Genomic DNA, 22097 nt, shown 5'->3' on the forward strand with positions numbered 1-22097 from the left:
TGCCCACTACAGAAATGTTATGAATCCTTAGTTCCAGCAGTGTACCACTTAACTTTGGGAAAGTATTTCTACAATGTGTGTGGATGTACCAACTGAAACTGTTGTGCAATACTGCATGGAATCAAATCCCATTCAAACGCCAACAAATGAGACTGCTGCATTTCAAATGTAATACCTTTAATAAAAATGGAATGATTGGGTGGAACTCCTGACTTCAGACAGAACTAATACACAGGAACTGGGGTGGGTGAAGGAATGGAAAATAAAAAATTAAGGTTTACATCTAAGTCCAGTTATTTCTCACAATTAAATATGTAAAAATAGGAACGGCAATGCCATTTATAAGCATATTCAGAGGCATGTAACAGATCACTTTTTGTGCAGACTTACATTGAAACCGGTGACCAGGTCAACACATCCTCTCCCCTTGGCTGCTTCAAATTCTGGATGAAATAAATATTCACTAAACTACAATTGCACTCTTGTTCTCGTCATTAACTATCAATGTAGGTCAAATTTAAACATGTACACAAACTCAATCAGAGAATTACGAGCAGAAGTATTGAAATGCATTACTCTTATTATTTGTTTACTGAAAGTATGCTGTCAAGCTCTTGTTACGACTACTGGACAAATTACACCCTACATAAAAATGATTTCCGATACTTGGATAAATGAGTGGTCACACACTTGCAGATGGATTTACATACACACAGATACACACGTGTATATGTGTGACTGTATGTATGCATATCATATGGTGCATATGAACCAAAATCAATGTATCTGACCATGAACTTTAAATATACTACATACAGGAAGCATTCATATAGTAATACACTGTCTTAATACATTAAAGACTTAATATCTAACGTAAATTCCTCTACTCCCTGCACTGTTAAACAAAACACAATGGCTAATGAGGAACAACGAGAGTTTGGTTCATGTTAATACCTTCATCAGTCACTCCTGACACTTCTAGGAGAAATTAAAAACATAAAAATAATTCCAGTTTGATATATCACAAAGAAAGTCTTGAACCTTGAGTAGACTGCATGCTGGGATTGTGTTTTTCTCAATGCCTGTGTTTTATGAATATACAAGTATAGCTTCAAGCATCTAGCAGATGGGGATGATCCCAAGGACTGGTCCAAGACTGCATGATAAGTTGGGGGGAGGTGAGGTGTTAGAGTCCCATGCCTTCATTCGTTCTGTCAGGAGGGACCCCAGTGGAACGTACCAAGTAAACCCCCCACTCATACTACCAGGAGACAGCAGTTGTTTCCTTGGGTTATGGTCCCAGTTTTGACAATTAAAAAAATTATAAAAACATCTGCAAACAAAATTATGTAGACACTTAAAAGGAACAGCACCACTACTGCTACAGGTATGGGGTGTGATTATGAGAAAAAAAACTATTAGCAATCTCTGGGGAGACCCTTTGAAGCTTGATGCTTGAAGGACACCCATCAGATTAAAGTTGATTGCTGTCGCCTGCCATTGGAACATACAGATACCGAACTACAACTCTCCTAACGGTAAGCAAGCAAGTTTTAGGAATCCGTTCAATTAATATATATTTCATCCTTGGACGTGCAATTGTACGAAGTAAAAAACTAAAAGTTGTTGCATTGTCTTTTCTGTGCGTCTCCACAGGGAGAGAAGTGAGGATTGATTAAATAATCTATTCCTTGTGTAGTTAACTCTCCTGATCTTGCAATGTTTCCAGGAATAGAAGAGGCGATAACACCAATAAACATTTAAGCTAATACAGATATGATTTGAACAAGTTTGCCTTAGGATAAATCACCAGAGGTAACTGTATGTACAGTGCCGTGAAAAGGTATTCCCTCTTTCCTGATTTCCTCTATTATTGCATATTTGTCACACTGAGCATCCTCTTTAAGTTTTCAATAATGGCTAATGGGTGATGGCTCTCACTGTGGTTTGGTGGAGCCCCAGATCCTCAGAAATGGCTTTGCCAAAGTTGTGGTAGGACCTGAAACAAGTGCTTTATGCTCAAAAACCTACCTATATTAATGCAGTTCTTCAGACAAGTGTGGGCTAGGAATCTCAGAGATGAGAAAGACTAATATTAAAATTTTGAAAGGTGGTGCAACCAGTTTCATTTTTCACAGGGATGATTTGGGTGTTTGATAACCATTTTCATTAAACAAATGAAATAGTAAGTAAAAAAACACATTTTCAGGTTCCCTTTGCCTAATATTACATTTTGTCTAAAGATCTGAAACAATTCCGTGTGACAAATATGCAATCATCGGAAATCAGGAAGGGGGTAAACACTTTTTCACAGCACTGTAAAAACACATGTGTATGCACACATACATGTATGTATATGTACTGAAGTGTGCACATATATACATACATATGTACATACAATGTATATACGCATACATACAGTGGCAGCTTAGACTGAGATGTTAAGTGCTAGACTCCGAGGATAGCTACAGCAAACCCAGTAAGACGTGCCAGGTTCCATGGCTATTATAATACTGGTAAAGGCAGGATAACACCGTTTATTTACAATACATATGTAATTCATCCCTAAGCTGAGATGAACCGACATAGGGCTCTTCCTTGATTTGTGTCCATTTAGATTCTGGCTGTAACAGTAGCTATGTACAGAGGCAGTGTCCTCACTGTCGCATGAGGCCAGAGGGGCGGAGCTTGTGCAGGAAGGAGGGGGGCCTCACGCCTGTCCGTCCTCCAATCAGTCAGACAGAATGTGCACAAAAGACATGGGGAACACCCCCTTTCTCTCCGGGTGCCCTTCAATGTGTCCAATCTGCGACAGAAAAGAAATGTGAAAAGGACTTTTGATCAGTAAATCACTAGACTAACAGGCTGGACTAACTAAATCTAGAATGTGACTTCAACTGCAACGAAAATGAGTAGATACTGTATGTATCATGTGAGGGAAACCTGACTGATAATGCTGCAAGCCCATGCGATTTCACATGTTTCACACATTTTTTGCACTCTGGAAAACTATTCTTTGGGACAGTACAAGAGCACACAGGCCCAATTTCTAGATTGTTTTTTATTTATTTTGGGTATTAGTCGATATACGTTTCTGCTGTAGAAAACGCCTCGGAAATCCCACGCCACACAGAAGCTGATGGTAGTCACAGAAACGGTTGCCATGGCGACAAACTTACCCACCACTCCTGGTCCTCCTCTCCCATGACGATGATCACCTCCCCCTCCACGAAAGTGAGCTCGTCGTCGTTGTCCGCCTGGCAGTCATAGATGGTCTTCACCCGTCTCACTTTGTTCTTCCCCTGGGTGAATGCACAAACGCCCAGCTCTTTTACAGACGTGGAAAATCTGGGTTCAGAAAGTCCCCTGCATTTTGTTCCAATCACCTGTATTTGCTAGTTAACACAACTCTTCAGCAAGGAGGTAGAACTAAATCACAAAATCAGTTGGCTGGAAGTCCAGTCCATGGCTGGAAGAATCAGAATTACTACCCGAGACTTTCCACCTCTGCTCTTGTACTGTGTTACGGGACCATTTATAACTGTCGTTCATGGGAAATTCGATAAGAAAGACCAGGCTGACAAATGGGAAACTTATGCTCACTAATATCTTTTCAAGCACTGCTCATCCCTAGTAGTCAGACCACCCATGCGCACAGAACATAACACAATAGTAAAAACATAATAATGGATCTTATCTGTAGGGGTTCATCTAGGCCTGGGGGGTATATCACAAATGGACTACTAAGTTAGCTGGATAAGTTCACCAAGTAAAACCTGGAACAAGGACTAAAGTAAAAACAGCTGTTCGGAGAACTTATCCAGTAATTCAGTAGTCCTGCTTTGTGATATACATGCCAGGGGTGTCCAGTCATGGGTTATGGGTATAATGGTTTTGTTTTGGCCTACTATTACGACACCTGATTCAACTAATTATCCAATCATGGTCTTCAATCCAGACCTTGTTAAGTAGAACCAGGTGTATTAGTGCTGGGCTAACACAAACACTTTCACCCACATCGGCCTTTTTCAGATAAGATTGGATACCCCTGATCTCGAAAATCTAAAAACCTGCTGATGACAAATACGCCATTGTTTATGCCATTGTTTCAATTAGTAATTTCTCCTGTTCTGTGAGTATTAACCATTTGAATAGGACTGGGGAACATAACCAATTGTAGCTCTTCAGGTGAAATAGGTCCATGCTTTGCATCTTCCTCAAAACAGACTTGAGGCAGTCACCGCTACTCACTGTATTGATCTTCCGGGGCAGTGGAACAGGCATCTCAGTGGCACTGGGTGGGGTGCCATTGGTGTCCTCACTGGGCTGTTTGGGCACCAGTTCCCCCTGCTGGTTGGAGGCTAATGTGTCGGGGCGCTGCAGTTTTGGCGTCACCTCACCGGAGGGCGGCCTCTGGACAGGGTCGGTCACCGGTGGTTTAGGAGGAATGTCTGAGAGTTGGGGCTTAGGCGGGAGGTCCTTGATTTGAGGCTTGGGTGGAAGGTCGGTGAATTGGGGTTTCGGGGGAAGGTCAGACAGCTGGGGTTTCGGAGGCAGTTCTCCCGGCTTTGGGGGCAAGTCTGAGGCCTGGGGCTTTGGTCGTAATTCTACCAGGTAGGGCTTTTCTGGAAGTGGAGCCTTGAGGAGTCTCAGTAGTCTGGGGAGACTTCTGGAACAACTCAAGGGGCTGACTGGGCTTGTCTATAGAGGGGTGATGAATGGTGTCAATCTTCCGTAGTGCCACTAAGGAATAGGAATAAGGAAAAGCACTGTGAAGATATTTGTATTTAACAGCCATATCGTAAAATCTTTTTCCCACCCAAATGAGCTTCACTCCCATTATAGACATTTGCTGTATGGCAAGGATAATAAAAACATGGTCCTTCATGGCAGATAACTGTTGGTTTTACACTCTTCCTTTACATGGGATTCAGGTGTGAAGACAGTAGCACTAATTGTTCAGTTACCCTGGAGACAAGAAAGCCATGGCTGGATTTGGAATGCAAGGGCCAGATTTGATGAGCCTTGCTGTAAGCCATACAGCGAGATGTAATAAGAAGCACCATTCAAGGTGAAGAGGGGAACATTGCCCTACTGATAGCGTTTCAGATGACGATAGAACTCTCCCTAGCTGGGACCTACCTTTTTGTGGTAGTTTGGTCTTTTGTGACCTCTTGGATGAGTCTTCGCTGCGCTCTTGGGGTAATTTTGGTCGGCCGGCCACTCCTGGGAAGGTTCACCACTGTTCCATGTTTTCGCCATTTGTGGATAATGGCTCTCACTGTGGTTCACTGGAGTCCCAAAGCTTTAGAAATGGCTTTATAACCTTTTCCAGACTGATAGATCTCAATTCATTTCTTTCTCATTTGTTCCTGAATTTCTTTCTTCGGCATGATGTCTAGCTTTTGAGGATCATTTGGTCTACTTCACTTTGTCAGGCAGGTCCGATTTAAGTGATTTTTTGATTGAGAACAGGTGTGGCAGTAATCAGGCCTGGGTGTGGCTAGAGAAATTGAACTCAGGTTTGATAAACCACAGTTATGTTTTAACAGGGGGGGCAATCACTTTTTCACACAGGGCCAAGTAGGTTTGGATTTTTTTTTCTCCCTTAATAATAAAAACCTTCATTTAAAAACTGCATTTTGTGTTTACTTGTGTTGTCTTTGACTAATATTTAAATTTGTTTGATGATCTGAAACACTTAAGTGTGACAAACATGCAAAAAAATTAGAAATCAGGAAGGGGACAAACACTTTTTCACACCACAGTACATCTCTACATAAATATTTGCGTAGATGTTTGTTTGCATCAGTACTATGCTTAAAAAAGAACTGATGTCTCTATTTTCCCTGCCAACATTGCTGTACCAAAATCATCCCATTTTACCGTCCTCAGTTGGGGACTGGCTTAAAAACAGTACATAATTAATGTCTTCCTGGCAGTGGTGGGTGGGGGTGACTGAAGGCACCCAAGGCTAGAAAGTACTTTGGATATAAACCGTTTTCACCATGAGAACACAGGAGTGGGGAATAATACCTTCTGTAGCACAGAAACTGCTCCCATATTGCAGATGGTGTTCCAAGCTAAAGGAGGAGGGGCTTTAAGGTATGTTCACCCCCTATTTCCTACATCACAGTTTAACCATTGCAGAAAACTGGAACAGATCTGATCAATCTCTTCCATAGAGACAAGCCTTAACTGACGCCTGGAGACTCAAAGGATTTTGAACCTCACAAACAAAACTCCAGCATGTATTATGACTGTAGATGTCACAGGTAGCCTGAACTTTCTCAAAAGAGTATTTTTCCATCAACAACAGAAAATGATACTGGTAGGTTGAGGCAACAAAGGCCAATCGTGGCTGACAACATCTGTGTCTATGGAGACAGCATGCCCTGTGTTTGTGTGAAACTCCCATGTATGGTGGCAAAACATGTTTGTTCTGTGTCCAAGAGGCAGCATAGAAAAGGTCACTTTTGTTTGGCGTTTCATTCGTTTAGACTGTACAAGGCAAACAGAAGGGTGAATCAGAAAACAAGGGGAAACTGCTGAACCAGTGTTTCTGGCACTGCCACCACTCAGCTCAGAAGAGATATTACTTCAATTTGATCTTGGTTTTGGGTCCAAATTTATGACGGATAAATTGCTAAGGTTAGAAGGCAGAAATAGTTTCACTTTCACTTGTAGAAAAAAAGTAAGAACAAATGGTCAAAGGTGGCATCATGAAAAAAGCAAGTAATCATTTAATGACAGCAGTGTTATAGTATTATATAGTATTTGAGACGGGTGCGTGGGGGTTGGACCCAAAATGCACGACTCAGAAACAATAGTAAAATAGAGTCGCGTCAGGGCTTTATTCGGGACGAATCCCAGGAGCGTAGTCAAAACAAGTAAAGTCCATACACGTAGATCCAGCCAATAAAACAATAAATAATCAGAAAGCACGGTGCCGAGGGAAGAGGCAAACTCGTAGTCGGTAGACGTGCAGGGAGGTCCGGTAGCAGGAGAGCTGTCAGTGGGGCAGAAGTACAGGCGGGCGGCAGGCAGAGTCGTAGTCGAGGGCGATGCAGAAGTCGAAACCATAAAACAAACAGCGAGGCAAAGGTACAAAAACAGTAGGCGAGGACAAGGTCAAAAACAAGCGATGGTCAACGAAACAGAAATCAATAAACAGTGGTCGATAAACAGGCTTGATCTTAAAGTGTAATCAATGGGAATAATGCTCAAGCGTTGCTTTGACGGACAAGAGGCAGACAATTTCGCAACAAACAGAAGTGCGACTGGGCTATAAATGCAGGTGTAGACAATTAGTTAGAGAGCAGCAAGGGAATGGAAAACAGGTGCGATGGATGACAAGTTTAACAAGGTAATTAGTAATCGTTAGTAATAAACCTATCCTGCCCTAGCATTAGTAAATTAGTAAATGACATGCACAAGAAACGTAAGATAACATGAACACATGATTAGTCTGTTAGTTTTACCCAATCCTGATCTAGCATTCGTAGTTTTAGTAAATAGACAAATAGAAACAATTAGGGTGTGAGTGACAGAAAGAGAGAGAGAGAAAGCCGGAACGCAAGGTTTGCGGAAAGACATGTAAAAGTGTATGTTTAAACAACGACCAGTCTGCGTAACAATAAACATAAATCAAAACATAACACTAAACGAACTAAGACGATAACCACTCAACATAACAAGGTAAAATAATCGTAACGAAACATAACTAGACATGACAAGAAAATTAATCGTAACAAGAAACAAACTAAACAACATGACGAACCTAGAGTAACATAATAATAAAGTTTCATTTTTCACTGATTCATGGAGGCAAAATTACCTGAGCTGCTATTTCTCAGGACAAATGCTTGTCACCACCTTGCACTTTAATCCAAAAAAAGGCCATTAGTCAAAACCCTGAGAAGCCCCAGGGTCATAGTTCATTGACACTGCATATGACAGTAATTTTCCCTGTTCCAGGGGAGTTGCAGGATGCCAGGTTGAAGTTTCTAGTCTGTAAAAAAGTAGGGACTATTTCCATTAACCAGGGCCGGCATACAAATACAAATGTCCAACAGACATTATAGTGATTCTGTATAGTTATGATAATAGTACTTTTCATGTTTGACGATTCTTTGTACAGATATCTCCAAAGTTTTTATTTGCTACTGCATCAACACATAGGCTAAAGGGTAAAACAACAAATACTTTTTACATTGTCAAAAATCCTGTTGCTTTTTACATGTTGTTATATTACTTAATTACAGATTATTATTAGTTTGATAGTTTCTGGTCATCCAGAGGTAAGCCAATTGACACATACATAGCGGTAATTTGCTTGTTATCATCACAAAAAAGGAAGGAAGAAGAGCCTTGGAAGATGGTGTTACAACCTGTGTCCCTGCTCTGTATTTTAAGTGAAATGAAATCTCTTTCCTTTCTGCAATGTGGTGCATGTCTGGAAAGCTCAAAGCAAGAACAGGAAGTGCGAAACAGGAAGTCATGTTTTCTGGTTAGGCTTATGAACCAAATACCCTGTTCTCCACAGTCAAGGTGACATGATAGTGCTTCCCTAGTATGAAGGATTGAGGCCAGCTGGGAAATGCTGCAATGCACTATGGTAATAATTGCAATAAGGGGATATCATAGTAGCTCAAAGAGGTGGCTACAGACAGCTACATACTGAAGAGACTTTGAACAGGTACCACGCTGTAACTACCAGTAAAAACCCAGCTGTATGGTTTGATTACAAAATATTTGGACGGAATATAAACCCTGTAAATCAGCGTGAATATGGAGTGATAAGCGATTGAAACAAATTGATCAAATTGTTGTTCATTCTATATGCGATGATTTTGGAAACAGCTTGGGCATGGTGATAACACTACTTACTGTTTTTAGTTCATTACCATTCTACATTAATACAGGACAAGGTCAAATAGTATACATTTGCAACACATAATACTCAGGGCTTAACTAGCAGAGTTAATTTTCACAAGCATTAATTGACACACATAAATTAATCTCACAACTGCTCTACTTGATGTTATAGATATTACATCACTCCTATTATGTTTCCAAAGCTGCTGGACAACAAAAACTAAAATGGCTATATACAGTAGGATTAGCCAGGTATAATGGGCATATACTCCAATCCTAATAGTGCTGCTCATGAGCTAAAGGGTGGTTTCGATACAGAATATACTAGATAGATGATTTCTACGCACAATGTGAGGACCCTAGCGTCATAGTCACACGCCCTTACTGGTGTCCCAGTTTTCCTCCCACAGTCAGGCTATGCTGTACCTTCACGTTGGTGTCTCTCACAGTATTCTCCAGCCGACAGCGGCAGCAGCATTGTTTAATCTCTGCATTCCTGAAAAATCTGCTTCCCGCATGTGGAACGGTAAGCTTCATTACTAGAGTTATTCACCAGCTACTTTCATCACTGAAATCTCAATTTCTTAGCAACGAAACACCCATTTTGAGGATTGATTACTAGTAAACGATGCACTACCTCGCAATTATCCCTTTAATGAGTGTAAATGCACTGAAATCTATGATCAAACATGCGCTCTGACTGTGTGCGTGTGTCTGTGTGTGTCTGTGTGTGCCTGCATAGACTAAACCTATGGTAAACAAGACTCAGGGTATATCTGAACCCAGATGAAAAATTTCACATTTACATCTTCCCATATTCAAATTCTACCAAGCCATCAATTAACAGTTTGTTTTTTGTCTCAAAGCGGACACATGAATAATACAGTGCACTGACACCGCATGGCTATTTCACATCTGCAAGGCTCTGATTGTTTCACTTTCTCTGAGTCGGAGGAGAGTAAAATACCAACATGTGGAATCAAAACAGAGTTTATAAGAAGCAGATACAACCAAGAGGTTCACACTGCAATTAATCTATGGTCACATTTGGATTTGAAAAGGAAAACATATGGACAGAAGATATAGAATGATTATCATTACACCCGTTTTCTGTAAAAGGGGTTGTAATGCAAAACATCAATCCATGATGACTAAGCAGGTCTGCACTGTTCGCCGACATTGCCCTTTATAAAGGGTAATTACTTTGGTTGTAGTCAGTAATGCACAGGGATGCACTTCTGGGACCGATAGCCCTTATAATTTACCCTGACATTTACGCCATTGCAATACTATTCAGCATTTCCGTTGATTGGAGTGTTTTTTCCCCCAAAAAACTGCATTTTTGAAAATGCCTGAACTTACAGGACTTAAAATGGTGTATTATTTGCAGCACGATAGGATATGCCAGAATTGAACTTTTATCTGTTCTAGAATCAAATGTTGCAAACACGTTACTTCGTCTGTAAACTAAGATCAAATGATTAATCAATACCTGTAGGTTCACTTGATATACTTCACGTGCTCGGGTTACTGCCGAAATCAAACGTCCTATAGGCTACTTTTACATAATAATAAATCAATCGAAAATGAATCGACGTGTAGGAAATTAATACTGCATCGACATGCCACGAGAAAAGCAGGCGTTTGTTGAAAGTACGTAGCTATATTTAACATTCATTAGAATATATATTTTACTCGCATTTCCCCAATTACTGGAGTCTCGACGTAATCTCTGCAAGTTTAAAAAGATGGAGCGACACAACATTTTTAAGATTAAGTTCTTTTGAGCTTTAATCTATTGCCTGTTGCTGCATGCAGCAGAGAATACATACGGCTAGTACGGCTGCTACATGGGAAGTATAACACATTAGCTAAAAGCTAGAAAGCGGAGACGAAATCATGCGCACCTGGAGATGCTGCGCCCTTTTCTTTTATTTAAAAATAATTGCAAACAGTGGGCATGCAGAGCGGATGACATTCAAATTCGACTGAAATTCCAAATTCGGCAATCATTCTTTGGTGTGGAGCGGTGTGGTGTGAAATAATACCGTTATCACGGATCAGCCCGCAGTCTAATAACATAGGCTACATACATTATTCCCATACAGTAGTTTAGCAGTAGGCAAATTACATTTAGCACGGTTGATTGTAATGGAGAATCTGGGAATACACAAGGGAAATTCAAAAATACCATCCTAAAATAAAACAACATTAAGACCGCATACTGTACCTTGGGTGTTAGAATCTTTCCGAGCAGATATGGAAATAGGCAGCCGCTATGTGGATATCACGCAAGCTGGCAATAGAGAGCTTTGGTGTGGTGCTTCTTTCAGCTGTCTGCAGTTTCCGCGTTGGCCAAGTCTAAGCGTCATTGTGTTAGACCGGTTCAGGCACAGCAGGCGATAACTATAAAAGGAATAGCTAGATGCCGTGCGTAAGTGGAAAGAAAACGCGCTAACATTGCTGGTAAATAAGGATGTAAATAAGACATATGGCGTAGCGTTACTTTCCTTCTCCGTTTATAGCCTATCTTTTTTTCTAAGAATGACCTGCCTATGGAATTAACGGGCATGGCCTATGTGATGTTTGATCGGTTCGTTATACTTCATGGTACACCTGAACTATCAAATAAAATCCGTCATGTAATATTAGAAGCAGTGATATTGTGGCTGGCAAGTAGCCTATCAGCAACGGAGTTGGCTGCATTGTGTAGACTATAGTAGGCTGTCCTGTTTGCAACACCGGCTACATCTTATTTTTCTATTAATAACCATTTTGATTTTTCTATGACAGACCACAGTGATTCAAATATAAGACGGATTTTAGAATAGCCTTCTCTTTTGTCTTTTGCATCACTTAAGGAATGTATCATCTTAAAAAAAAAGAAGAAGTATATTTTGTAAGATGATTGAAAATTACACCGTTCACAAAGTGTCCCATGATCGAGTCATTAAAATATTAAATCTGGGGTGGCTGCACGTGTATTCGAAGGAAGTGCGTGTTCCCCTAGTTAAAATAACTTAGCATAACCTAAATAGGGAATGTTCCAGTTCATTGATAAGTGTGCGCGTTTAATTATGCTAGGCAATAGAGATGATTTTGTATTTATTAGACTGTCCCTAATGAGCATCGCGATTAGTACACCGGAGTTTAATCAAAGGAACCGGTATAGCCTATGCTCGCCTTTCATTAATTGGTTTGAAACTTTATAAGCGTCTTGCAGCGCTCACTTGATTCTTTTTCAAAAGCGAAAGAGGAAAATTGTTGCGGTCTCAAAGCTCCCATCTAGCATACACAATATCTTTTTTGTGGTAGCCGTTTAGCGCGTGCACCTATATTATTGAAAAATGCCTACAGAAACAACACGCATAAACGTAGTAATAATTGGCCATGTGGATAGTGGCAAATCCACGACAACAGGTCACCTCGTTTATAAATGTGGTGGCGTGGATCCAAGAACCATCGAGAAATTTGAGAAGGCTGCAGCACAGGTAAGTAGCCTACCCGTACGAGAACTATGTCTGGTGGCGCAAATCCGTTTGGGGGGAAAAAATGTGCGCTTAACTTCGTTCGAAGTGACTAGTTGGGGTCATCCCTATGTTCCCACAGCCCTATGTTCCCACATTTCTAAGATTTAATTTTTTTTCAAAATTAATTGTTTATTATTGATCGTGTAAACGGAACTTTATATATTTAGATGTCAAAATAGTCCTCAAAGGACAGCACTTGCAGATGCCTGTTCCTGGCACATAAAAGGTTGAAAAGTACTGATGTAGAGCCCTTTCCAGTTTTAAGTGAACTGCATGAATAGTGTATTTTTTTTTTTTCTTATTTCGCTTGTTTGCTTGTTCATTAAAAACTTATAGATAATTGAACGTGTACTGTGTCTAAATTGCACAAACATACACTGGATTTCTTCAGGTCCCATGCAAGCAGCCTGCTGAGTGTGAAGTCAACTGAACATAGAGCTGTGGGAACATAGGGCTGTGGCAACATAGAGCTGTGGGAACATAGACACGCTCCCGGCTAGTTAAGCGTAGTTTGCCAGTTGGTGTGCTAATATGCTGGCTCCTTCTCCTAAGGTATGCTTGCAAAGAAACTTTTAGGACTAACGTAGTTTGCCCAGGTTCCAGGAGCTCGATTGATGCAAGTAGTCTCACTTTGCCATTGTACTTTCTATTCAAAGCATAATTGCACGGGAATACCTTGTCCCTCCCATCCATAGATGCCCTGGTTCAAAGGGTGGAAAATCAAAAGAAGGGAAGGGAATGCTAATGGTAGAACATTGCTGGAGGTCCTGGACTCCATTTCTCCCCCTGTACGGACTGTAAACAAGCCCCTCCGTCTGCCCCTGCAAGACGTTTACAAGATTGGAGGTGAGACCCTCTTTTCTCTGGAACTCTAGGGAAGAGATTTTCTGGAATGGAAAGTATGGACATTGAACCTATTTTAAAATTGTCACTTGTGGCAGACTGCTGTAAGTGGGTGGGGGGGAGGGGTGGTTCTGGTTCAATGATCTGTTGCATTTGCTTTTCTGCTGTTCCAAATGCAGGTGTGGGCACTGTTCCTGTGGGGAAGATTGAGACTGGCGTGCTGAAGCCTGGCATGCGGTTGACCCCATCAACTGCACTGCTTGTGGTCTAGGGGGCTTGCGGAAACCTGACCTAGTAGGTTGTATCCTATTGTACTGTGCAATGCAAAGGCAATTTGGTCAGGCTTGACTCCTTGTGCTCGTAATCCAACCCCGCCTATGCTTGTCATTGCTAAGCTGCATTTTCAGTTGAGCTCTGGACGAAACATGGATTTGTAGGCGTTTTCAGTTTTACAAACCTGATTGTGCATCCTGTTCGCCCCATTAATCCTATGCTCTTGCGCCTCCCTCAGGACGCTTTGCTGCCCGGGACTTGAAGCAGACCGTAGCAGTTGGTGTCATCAAATCCGTGAATAAAACTGATCAATGCCCAAAGAAGACTGCACAGAAAGCCCAAAGCCTAAAATGAACTGCTTGTATAATGTTGCACAGCAATCAAGAATGCCTAACATAAAAGTTTAAGTTAACCTTTGTTGGTGTTGGACCGCTTTACAAGAAAGCACTGTTTTTTGTTTACTATTTTTCCAAGGGTCCTGATTTACTGCTCAGTTGGTGAAATGTTATGCTGAAAGCTTCATGGAATAAAAGCTGTGCAAAACTAATGTGCTGTCCTTCTCTTGGATCGTTGACTCAAACACTGCTTCTTTGGGTAGTTTGTGAGCTGAGAATTAGAATGTTCTAACATGAGTTTGTCATGTCTATAGGGCACTAAATGTATACAAAGTTATACAAAAACACTTGGTCTGAAAAAGCTAAATTTAAATGTGCTTGGAGCCCATTCACCTTGGAAGCTCAAATACTCCAAACACAGAACCTTCTCAGTCTTGGCTCATGAGTTGACTAATGTGAACCATAAATGGGAAAAGTCTATTAAATTAATAGAATCCAAAGATTGTGCTCTTATGTATTCAGGATGGGGCAATACTTCATGGGCTGTTTGGGGATGACCTAATGTACTGAATCTTGTTTGTGTAGCGATTAACTTGAATGAATGGAAATGTGCTTAGTATGAAATTGCCCACTACAGAAATGTTATGAATCCTTAGTTCCAGCAGTGTACCACTTAACTTTGGGAAAGTATTTCTACAATGTGTGTGGATGTACCAACTGAAACTGTTGTGCAATACTGCATGGAATCAAATCCCATTCAAACGCCAACAAATGAGACTGCTGCATTTCAAATGTAATACCTTTAATAAAAATGGAATGATTGGGTGGAACTCCTGACTTCAGACAGAACTAATACACAGGAACTGGGGTGGGTGAAGGAATGGAAAATAAAAAATTAAGGTTTACATCTAAGTCCAGTTATTTCTCACAATTAAATATGTAAAAATAGGAACGGCAATGCCATTTATAAGCATATTCAGAGGCATGTAACAGATCACTTTTTGTGCAGACTTACATTGAAACCGGTGACCAGGTCAACACATCCTCTCCCCTTGGCTGCTTCAAATTCTGGATGAAATAAATATTCACTAAACTACAATTGCACTCTTGTTCTCGTCATTAACTATCAATGTAGGTCAAATTTAAACATGTACACAAACTCAATCAGAGAATTACGAGCAGAAGTATTGAAATGCATTACTCTTATTATTTGTTTACTGAAAGTATGCTGTCAAGCTCTTGTTACGACTACTGGACAAATTACACCCTACATAAAAATGATTTCCGATACTTGGATAAATGAGTGGTCACACACTTGCAGATGGATTTACATACACACAGATACACACGTGTATATGTGTGACTGTATGTATGCATATCATATGGTGCATATGAACCAAAATCAATGTATCTGACCATGAACTTTAAATATACTACATACAGGAAGCATTCATATAGTAATACACTGTCTTAATACATTAAAGACTTAATATCTAACGTAAATTCCTCTACTCCCTGCACTGTTAAACAAAACACAATGGCTAATGAGGAACAACGAGAGTTTGGTTCATGTTAATACCTTCATCAGTCACTCCTGACACTTCTAGGAGAAATTAAAAACATAAAAATAATTCCAGTTTGATATATCACAAAGAAAGTCTTGAACCTTGAGTAGACTGCATGCTGGGATTGTGTTTTTCTCAATGCCTGTGTTTTATGAATATACAAGTATAGCTTCAAGCATCTAGCAGATGGGGATGATCCCAAGGACTGGTCCAAGACTGCATGATAAGTTGGGGGGAGGTGAGGTGTTAGAGTCCCATGCCTTCATTCGTTCTGTCAGGAGGGACCCCAGTGGAACGTACCAAGTAAACCCCCCACTCATACTACCAGGAGACAGCAGTTGTTTCCTTGGGTTATGGTCCCAGTTTTGACAATTAAAAAAATTATAAAAACATCTGCAAACAAAATTATGTAGACACTTAAAAGGAACAGCACCACTACTGCTACAGGTATGGGGTGTGATTATGAGAAAAAAAACTATTAGCAATCTCTGGGGAGACCCTTTGAAGCTTGATGCTTGAAGGACACCCATCAGATTAAAGTTGATTGCTGTCGCCTGCCATTGGAACATACAGATACCGAACTACAACTCTCCTAACGGTAAGCAAGCAAGTTTTAGGAATCCGTTCAATGAATATATATTTCATCCTTGGACGTGCAATTGTACGAAGTAAAAAACTAAAAGTTGTTGCATTGTCTTTTCTGTGCGTCTCCACAGGGAGAGAAGTGAGGATTGATTAAATAATCTATTCCTTGTGTAGTTAACTCTCCTGATCTTGCAATGTTTCCAGGAATAGAAGAGGCGATAACACCAATAAACATTTAAGCTAATACAGATATGATTTGAACAAGTTTGCCTTAGGATAAATCACCAGAGGTAACTGTATGTACAGTGCCGTGAAAAGGTATTCCCTCTTTCCTGATTTCCTCTATTATTGCATATTTGTCACACTGAGCATCCTCTTTAAGTTTTCAATAATGGCTAATGGGTGATGGCTCTCACTGTGGTTTGGTGGAGCCCCAGATCCTCAGAAATGGCTTTGCCAAAGTTGTGGTAGGACCTGAAACAAGTGCTTTATGCTCAAAAACCTACCTATATTAATGCAGTTCTTCAGACAAGTGTGGGCTAGGAATCTCAGAGATGAGAAAGACTAATATTAAAATTTTGAAAGGTGGTGCAACCAGTTTCATTTTTCACAGGGATGATTTGGGTGTTTGATAACCATTTTCATTAAACAAATGAAATAGTAAGTAAAAAAACACATTTTCAGGTTCCCTTTGCCTAATATTACATTTTGTCTAAAGATCTGAAACAATTCCGTGTGACAAATATGCAATCATCGGAAATCAGGAAGGGGGTAAACACTTTTTCACAGCACTGTAAAAACACATGTGTATGCACACATACATGTATGTATATGTACTGAAGTGTGCACATATATACATACATATGTACATACAATGTATATACGCATACATACAGTGGCAGCTTAGACTGAGATGTTAAGTGCTAGACTCCGAGGATAGCTACAGCAAACCCAGTAAGACGTGCCAGGTTCCATGGCTATTATAATACTGGTAAAGGCAGGATAACACCGTTTATTTACAATACATATGTAATTCATCCCTAAGCTGAGATGAACCGACATAGGGCTCTTCCTTGATTTGTGTCCATTTAGATTCTGGCTGTAACAGTAGCTATGTACAGAGGCAGTGTCCTCACTGTCGCATGAGGCCAGAGGGGCGGAGCTTGTGCAGGAAGGAGGGGGGCCTCACGCCTGTCCGTCCTCCAATCAGTCAGACAGAATGTGCACAAAAGACATGGGGAACACCCCCTTTCTCTCCGGGTGCCCTTCAATGTGTCCAATCTGCGACAGAAAAGAAATGTGAAAAGGACTTTTGATCAGTAAATCACTAGACTAACAGGCTGGACTAACTAAATCTAGAATGTGACTTCAACTGCAACGAAAATGAGTAGATACTGTATGTATCATGTGAGGGAAACCTGACTGATAATGCTGCAAGCCCATGCGATTTCACATGTTTCACACATTTTTTGCACTCTGGAAAACTATTCTTTGGGACAGTACAAGAGCACACAGGCCCAATTTCTAGATTGTTTTTTATTTATTTTGGGTATTAGTCGATATACGTTTCTGCTGTAGAAAACGCCTCGGAAATCCCACGCCACACAGAAGCTGATGGTAGTCACAGAAACGGTTGCCATGGCGACAAACTTACCCACCACTCCTGGTCCTCCTCTCCCATGACGATGATCACCTCCCCCTCCACGAAAGTGAGCTCGTCGTCGTTGTCCGCCTGGCAGTCATAGATGGTCTTCACCCGTCTCACTTTGTTCTTCCCCTGGGTGAATGCACAAACGCCCAGCTCTTTTACAGACGTGGAAAATCTGGGTTCAGAAAGTCCCCTGCATTTTGTTCCAATCACCTGTATTTGCTAGTTAACACAACTCTTCAGCAAGGAGGTAGAACTAAATCACAAAATCAGTTGGCTGGAAGTCCAGTCCATGGCTGGAAGAATCAGAATTACTACCCGAGACTTTCCACCTCTGCTCTTGTACTGTGTTACGGGACCATTTATAACTGTCGTTCATGGGAAATTCGATAAGAAAGACCAGGCTGACAAATGGGAAACTTATGCTCACTAATATCTTTTCAAGCACTGCTCATCCCTAGTAGTCAGACCACCCATGCGCACAGAACATAACACAATAGTAAAAACATAATAATGGATCTTATCTGTAGGGGTTCATCTAGGCCTGGGGGGTATATCACAAATGGACTACTAAGTTAGCTGGATAAGTTCACCAAGTAAAACCTGGAACAAGGACTAAAGTAAAAACAGCTGTTCGGAGAACTTATCCAGTAATTCAGTAGTCCTGCTTTGTGATATACATGCCAGGGGTGTCCAGTCATGGGTTATGGGTATAATGGTTTTGTTTTGGCCTACTATTACGACACCTGATTCAACTAATTATCCAATCATGGTCTTCAATCCAGACCTTGTTAAGTAGAACCAGGTGTATTAGTGCTGGGCTAACACAAACACTTTCACCCACATCGGCCTTTTTCAGATAAGATTGGAGACCCCTGATCTCGAAAATCTAAAAACCTGCTGATGACAAATACGCCATTGTTTATGCCATTGTTTCAATTAGTAATTTCTCCTGTTCTGTGAGTATTAACCATTTGAATAGGACTGGGGAACATAACCAATTGTAGCTCTTCAGGTGAAATAGGTCCATGCTTTGCATCTTCCTCAAAACAGACTTGAGGCAGTCACCGCTACTCACTGTATTGATCTTCCGGGGCAGTGGAACAGGCATCTCAGTGGCACTGGGTGGGGTGCCATTGGTGTCCTCACTGGGCTGTTTGGGCACCAGTTCCCCCTGCTGGTTGGAGGCTAATGTGTCGGGGGGCTGCAGTTTTGGCGTCACCTCACCGGAGGGCGGCCTCTGGACAGGGTCGGTCACCGGTGGTTTAGGAGGAATGTCTGAGAGTTGGGGCTTAGGCGGGAGGTCCTTGATTTGAGGCTTGGGTGGAAGGTCGGTGAATTGGGGTTTCGGGGGAAGGTCAGACAGCTGGGGTTTCGGAGGCAGTTCTCCCGGCTTTGGGGGCAAGTCTGAGGCCTGGGGCTTTGGTCGTAATTCTACCAGGTAGGGCTTTTCTGGAAGTGGAGCCTTGTGAGGAGTCTCAGTAGTCTGGGGAGACTTCTGGAACAACTCAAGGGGCTGACTGGGCTTGTCTATAGAGGGGTGATGAATGGTGTCAATCTTCCGTAGTGCCACTAAGGAATAGGAATAAGGAAAAGCACTGTGAAGATATTTGTATTTAACAGCCATATCGTAAAATCTTTTTCCCACCCAAAATGAGCTTCACTCCCATTATAGACATTTGCTGTATGGCAAGGATAATAAAAACATGGTCCTTCATGGCAGATAACTGTTGGTTTTACACTCTTCCTTTACATGGGATTCAGGTGTGAAGACAGTAGCACTAATTGTTCAGTTACCCTGGAGACAAGAAAGCCATGGCTGGATTTGGAATGCAAGGGCCAGATTTGATGAGCCTTGCTGTAAGCCATACAGCGAGATGTAATAAGAAGCACCATTCAAGGTGAAGAGGGGAACATTGCCCTACTGATAGCATTTCAGATGACGATAGAACTCTCCCTAGCTGGGACCTACCTTTTTGAGGTAGTTTGGGAAGGACCCTTGGACCAAGTGTAGATTTTGTGGAACTAGAAGTAGTGCTGAAAACATATGAAGCAAACAAGAATCACCAAGGGAAAATTCTGCTAAGAAAATAGTATTTCCCAACGTACAGCCAACTACAAACACCTTGCAGAATCAAGAGATTTGCCAGGTCTCCAAAGTGTGACCTGAGAGACAGAGAGGGCAGGGAGTTTTGTATACCTTTGCTGATGTAGAATGCCTTCGAACCTGTTTGCTGCAGATGAAGTCCTGTTCACAGAGACTGGAGTCGAGTCACTCCCTGTAAGCACCAGATCAATATAAGGGATGAAGCCAGGCTACATCAGGCCATTTTTAAAGCTTAGTATATATGCAAGTACTGCATTAGGCTGGGTTCCTAATGGAATGTGGGCTGTGGTTTCACAAAGTAAACAAAAAATAGCTTGGATATATCAGAAAACATCTAAATGCAAAATGGTGGAAGGTAGAATTGTATATAAAAAAATAAAAACATCAGGGAAACCAATTCCAGTCCGCAATGGTAATAGTCCTGCTGTTGTAAAGAACTGTCTTTCAAGATGCTGACAGCTAAAGCCCAGTGGACACTACAGGACTTTTAAAATCCTAACCGATATTGAAAATGTGGGAGACCCCACACAACAGCAGATTTCACAGATTCTTTCTGTGAATATGTTTGATATTTAGATTAGAAATCGGGAAGACACTGAGTAGACCGGGAAAGTTTCGATTCTGTCTGTAAACACCTTACATTACAGGATAATCTGGGCTGGTAATCAGTTGCAATAAGCGGTTCTCAAGTCGGGAAGCCCCGACACAATGGTTGTAAGGGGGTGGATCGGGCACAAAATTTTCCCCATTACCCTGTTGTGTGCACCAAACTACAGACCAAACTCGGTCCTGGGTACCTATGTGTATGCTGGTTTTTGTTCCAACTACAGCTGCAATCCCTTAGTAAATAACAAGTTGTACATTTGTCTTCATCACATTTTTCAGGGATTATTTACCCTTTTTAGCATGATTATGTCATAAATAACTATGCATGCCATGAAGAATTTAAGTCCCATCTACACACTGTGCTGCTAGATTGTGAATGATTACATAGAGGTAATTATTTTTAAACTGATAAAATTTAAGAGTGAAGGCGAATCAACTGCCTCGTAATTGCTTTGCAAATTATTTTGCCAAACACAATGCAAGTTTGACTTGTTATCGTTTTCATTATCAACCAAGCTAGTATGAGTGACCATGTGTTCACATATTAGCCAATTAGCAACCTCTGGATTTGGCTCAGTCTTAAATTTGATCAGTTAAAATATATATATTATTTTTATGTATTTGCAATACAGCACAATGTGAACTTCTATTCTTTACGCCGACACAATTACTTATTAAAACTGCGGTTGGAACAAAAACCAGCATACACATCGGCCCCCAGGACCGCCTTAAAAACTGGAACTAATAAAAGCATCACTGTGTGTAAACATAAAAAATAAGTATCATCCTTTTAACGAATATTGATTGCAGCAGCAATGAAGACCAATATGTACTAATGGCAGAATTGGCTTCTGGGAATCCAGTTAATCTTCATGCACATTTAGCAGGCAGCATATGAGGGGACGTGAAGCCGAGCCATCCATTAGCAGCAATTAAGGCCTGCTGTCTCACAGGTACAGGTGCCTCCAGCCTCTAACTCCCCAATTTTGTGATTGGCATAACAAACCGTAATCCTAACCCCAAAAATTATGCGACACTGGAAACTGATTCCAAGGCAGTATTCGGGGGGCCCAAATGAATCTATATTCTTTTCCTGGAGGTGGTTCCTCTAGAGGGTATCACTCACTGTTCTGCTGGTAACAGTCACACGTGTGCCATTGCTCACATGAAAATAATCAGTAGTTCATATCCGCAAAAATTTCTCATGTGACCAATTTCAGTTGTCATTTGATCAAGTTATACAGTCGGTTTACAATGAGCAAAATGGGTGAAGTGTGAATTGAGACATTGTAGAACTTTTTTTTCATTTTGGTTCTGGTTCTAAGAGGGTGTGGACTGCAGTGGAACAAGAGAATGAACTACTGTATGTATAATGGGACACCATATAGCTGAACCATCTTGATGTAGCAAAAATCATTTTCATCTGATGGTTTTTTTAAATAGAGCAATTCAAGACCTTTGATCCTACTACTGTGTGAAGTGGACACATAAACACAAGACTCCCAAGCAGTTCAAAATCTCAAGAGATTTCAAATCCACTTTTCTACACAATTTAATTCTTCTATAAACAATGTTCTTAAATATGCTCTGCTCTGTAGTAATTCTGCTGTGGAGTAGAGCCCAATCAGGGCTCATATGGGTCAAATCATGTTGTCAAAAATGTAAATATCAAAAACAGACATTACAAGGTCCACATTGATTAAAAATGTAAGGCATATAGTTATAATT

General features: G+C 41.0%; 2 protein-coding genes and 1 pseudogene across 5 annotated transcripts in view; 1 reads left to right on the top strand and 2 right to left on the bottom strand.

Moving 5' to 3' along the window:
• Window positions 1-160: 160 nt before the first annotated feature.
• LOC133126634 (arf-GAP with SH3 domain, ANK repeat and PH domain-containing protein 1-like) lies at window positions 161-6063 on the bottom strand (annotated as a pseudogene).
• Window positions 6064-12071: 6008 nt separating this feature from the next.
• Window positions 12072-14070, top strand: LOC133125875 (elongation factor 1-alpha 2-like). The gene is made up of 4 exons (XM_061237573.1): window positions 12072-12368; window positions 13103-13253; window positions 13430-13544; window positions 13762-14070. Exons 1-3 carry the CDS (start codon window positions 12225-12227, stop codon window positions 13519-13521), a joined length of 387 nt encoding a protein of 128 aa, XP_061093557.1. The 5' UTR covers window positions 12072-12224; the 3' UTR covers window positions 13522-13544; window positions 13762-14070.
• Window positions 14071-14643: 573 nt separating this feature from the next.
• LOC133125874 (arf-GAP with SH3 domain, ANK repeat and PH domain-containing protein 1-like) overlaps window positions 14644-22097 on the bottom strand; it is a 109191-nt gene continuing 101737 nt past the window's right edge. For all 4 annotated transcript variants that reach the window (XM_061237572.1, XM_061237569.1, XM_061237568.1 and 1 more), the window contains 5 exons: window positions 19857-19935; window positions 19629-19693; window positions 18735-19228; window positions 17663-17785; window positions 14644-17289 (listed from right to left, as the gene is read on the bottom strand). In XM_061237572.1, coding sequence (XP_061093556.1) covers window positions 17215-17289; window positions 17663-17785; window positions 18735-19228; window positions 19629-19693; window positions 19857-19935 — 836 coding nt within the window. In that variant the 3' untranslated portion in view covers window positions 14644-17214. The remainder of the gene's footprint in view (window positions 17290-17662; window positions 17786-18734; window positions 19229-19628; window positions 19694-19856; window positions 19936-22097) is intronic.

This window comes from Conger conger, chromosome 4 (genome assembly GCF_963514075.1).
Source record: "Conger conger chromosome 4, fConCon1.1, whole genome shotgun sequence".
Lineage (NCBI taxonomy): Eukaryota > Metazoa > Chordata > Actinopteri > Anguilliformes > Congridae > Conger > Conger conger.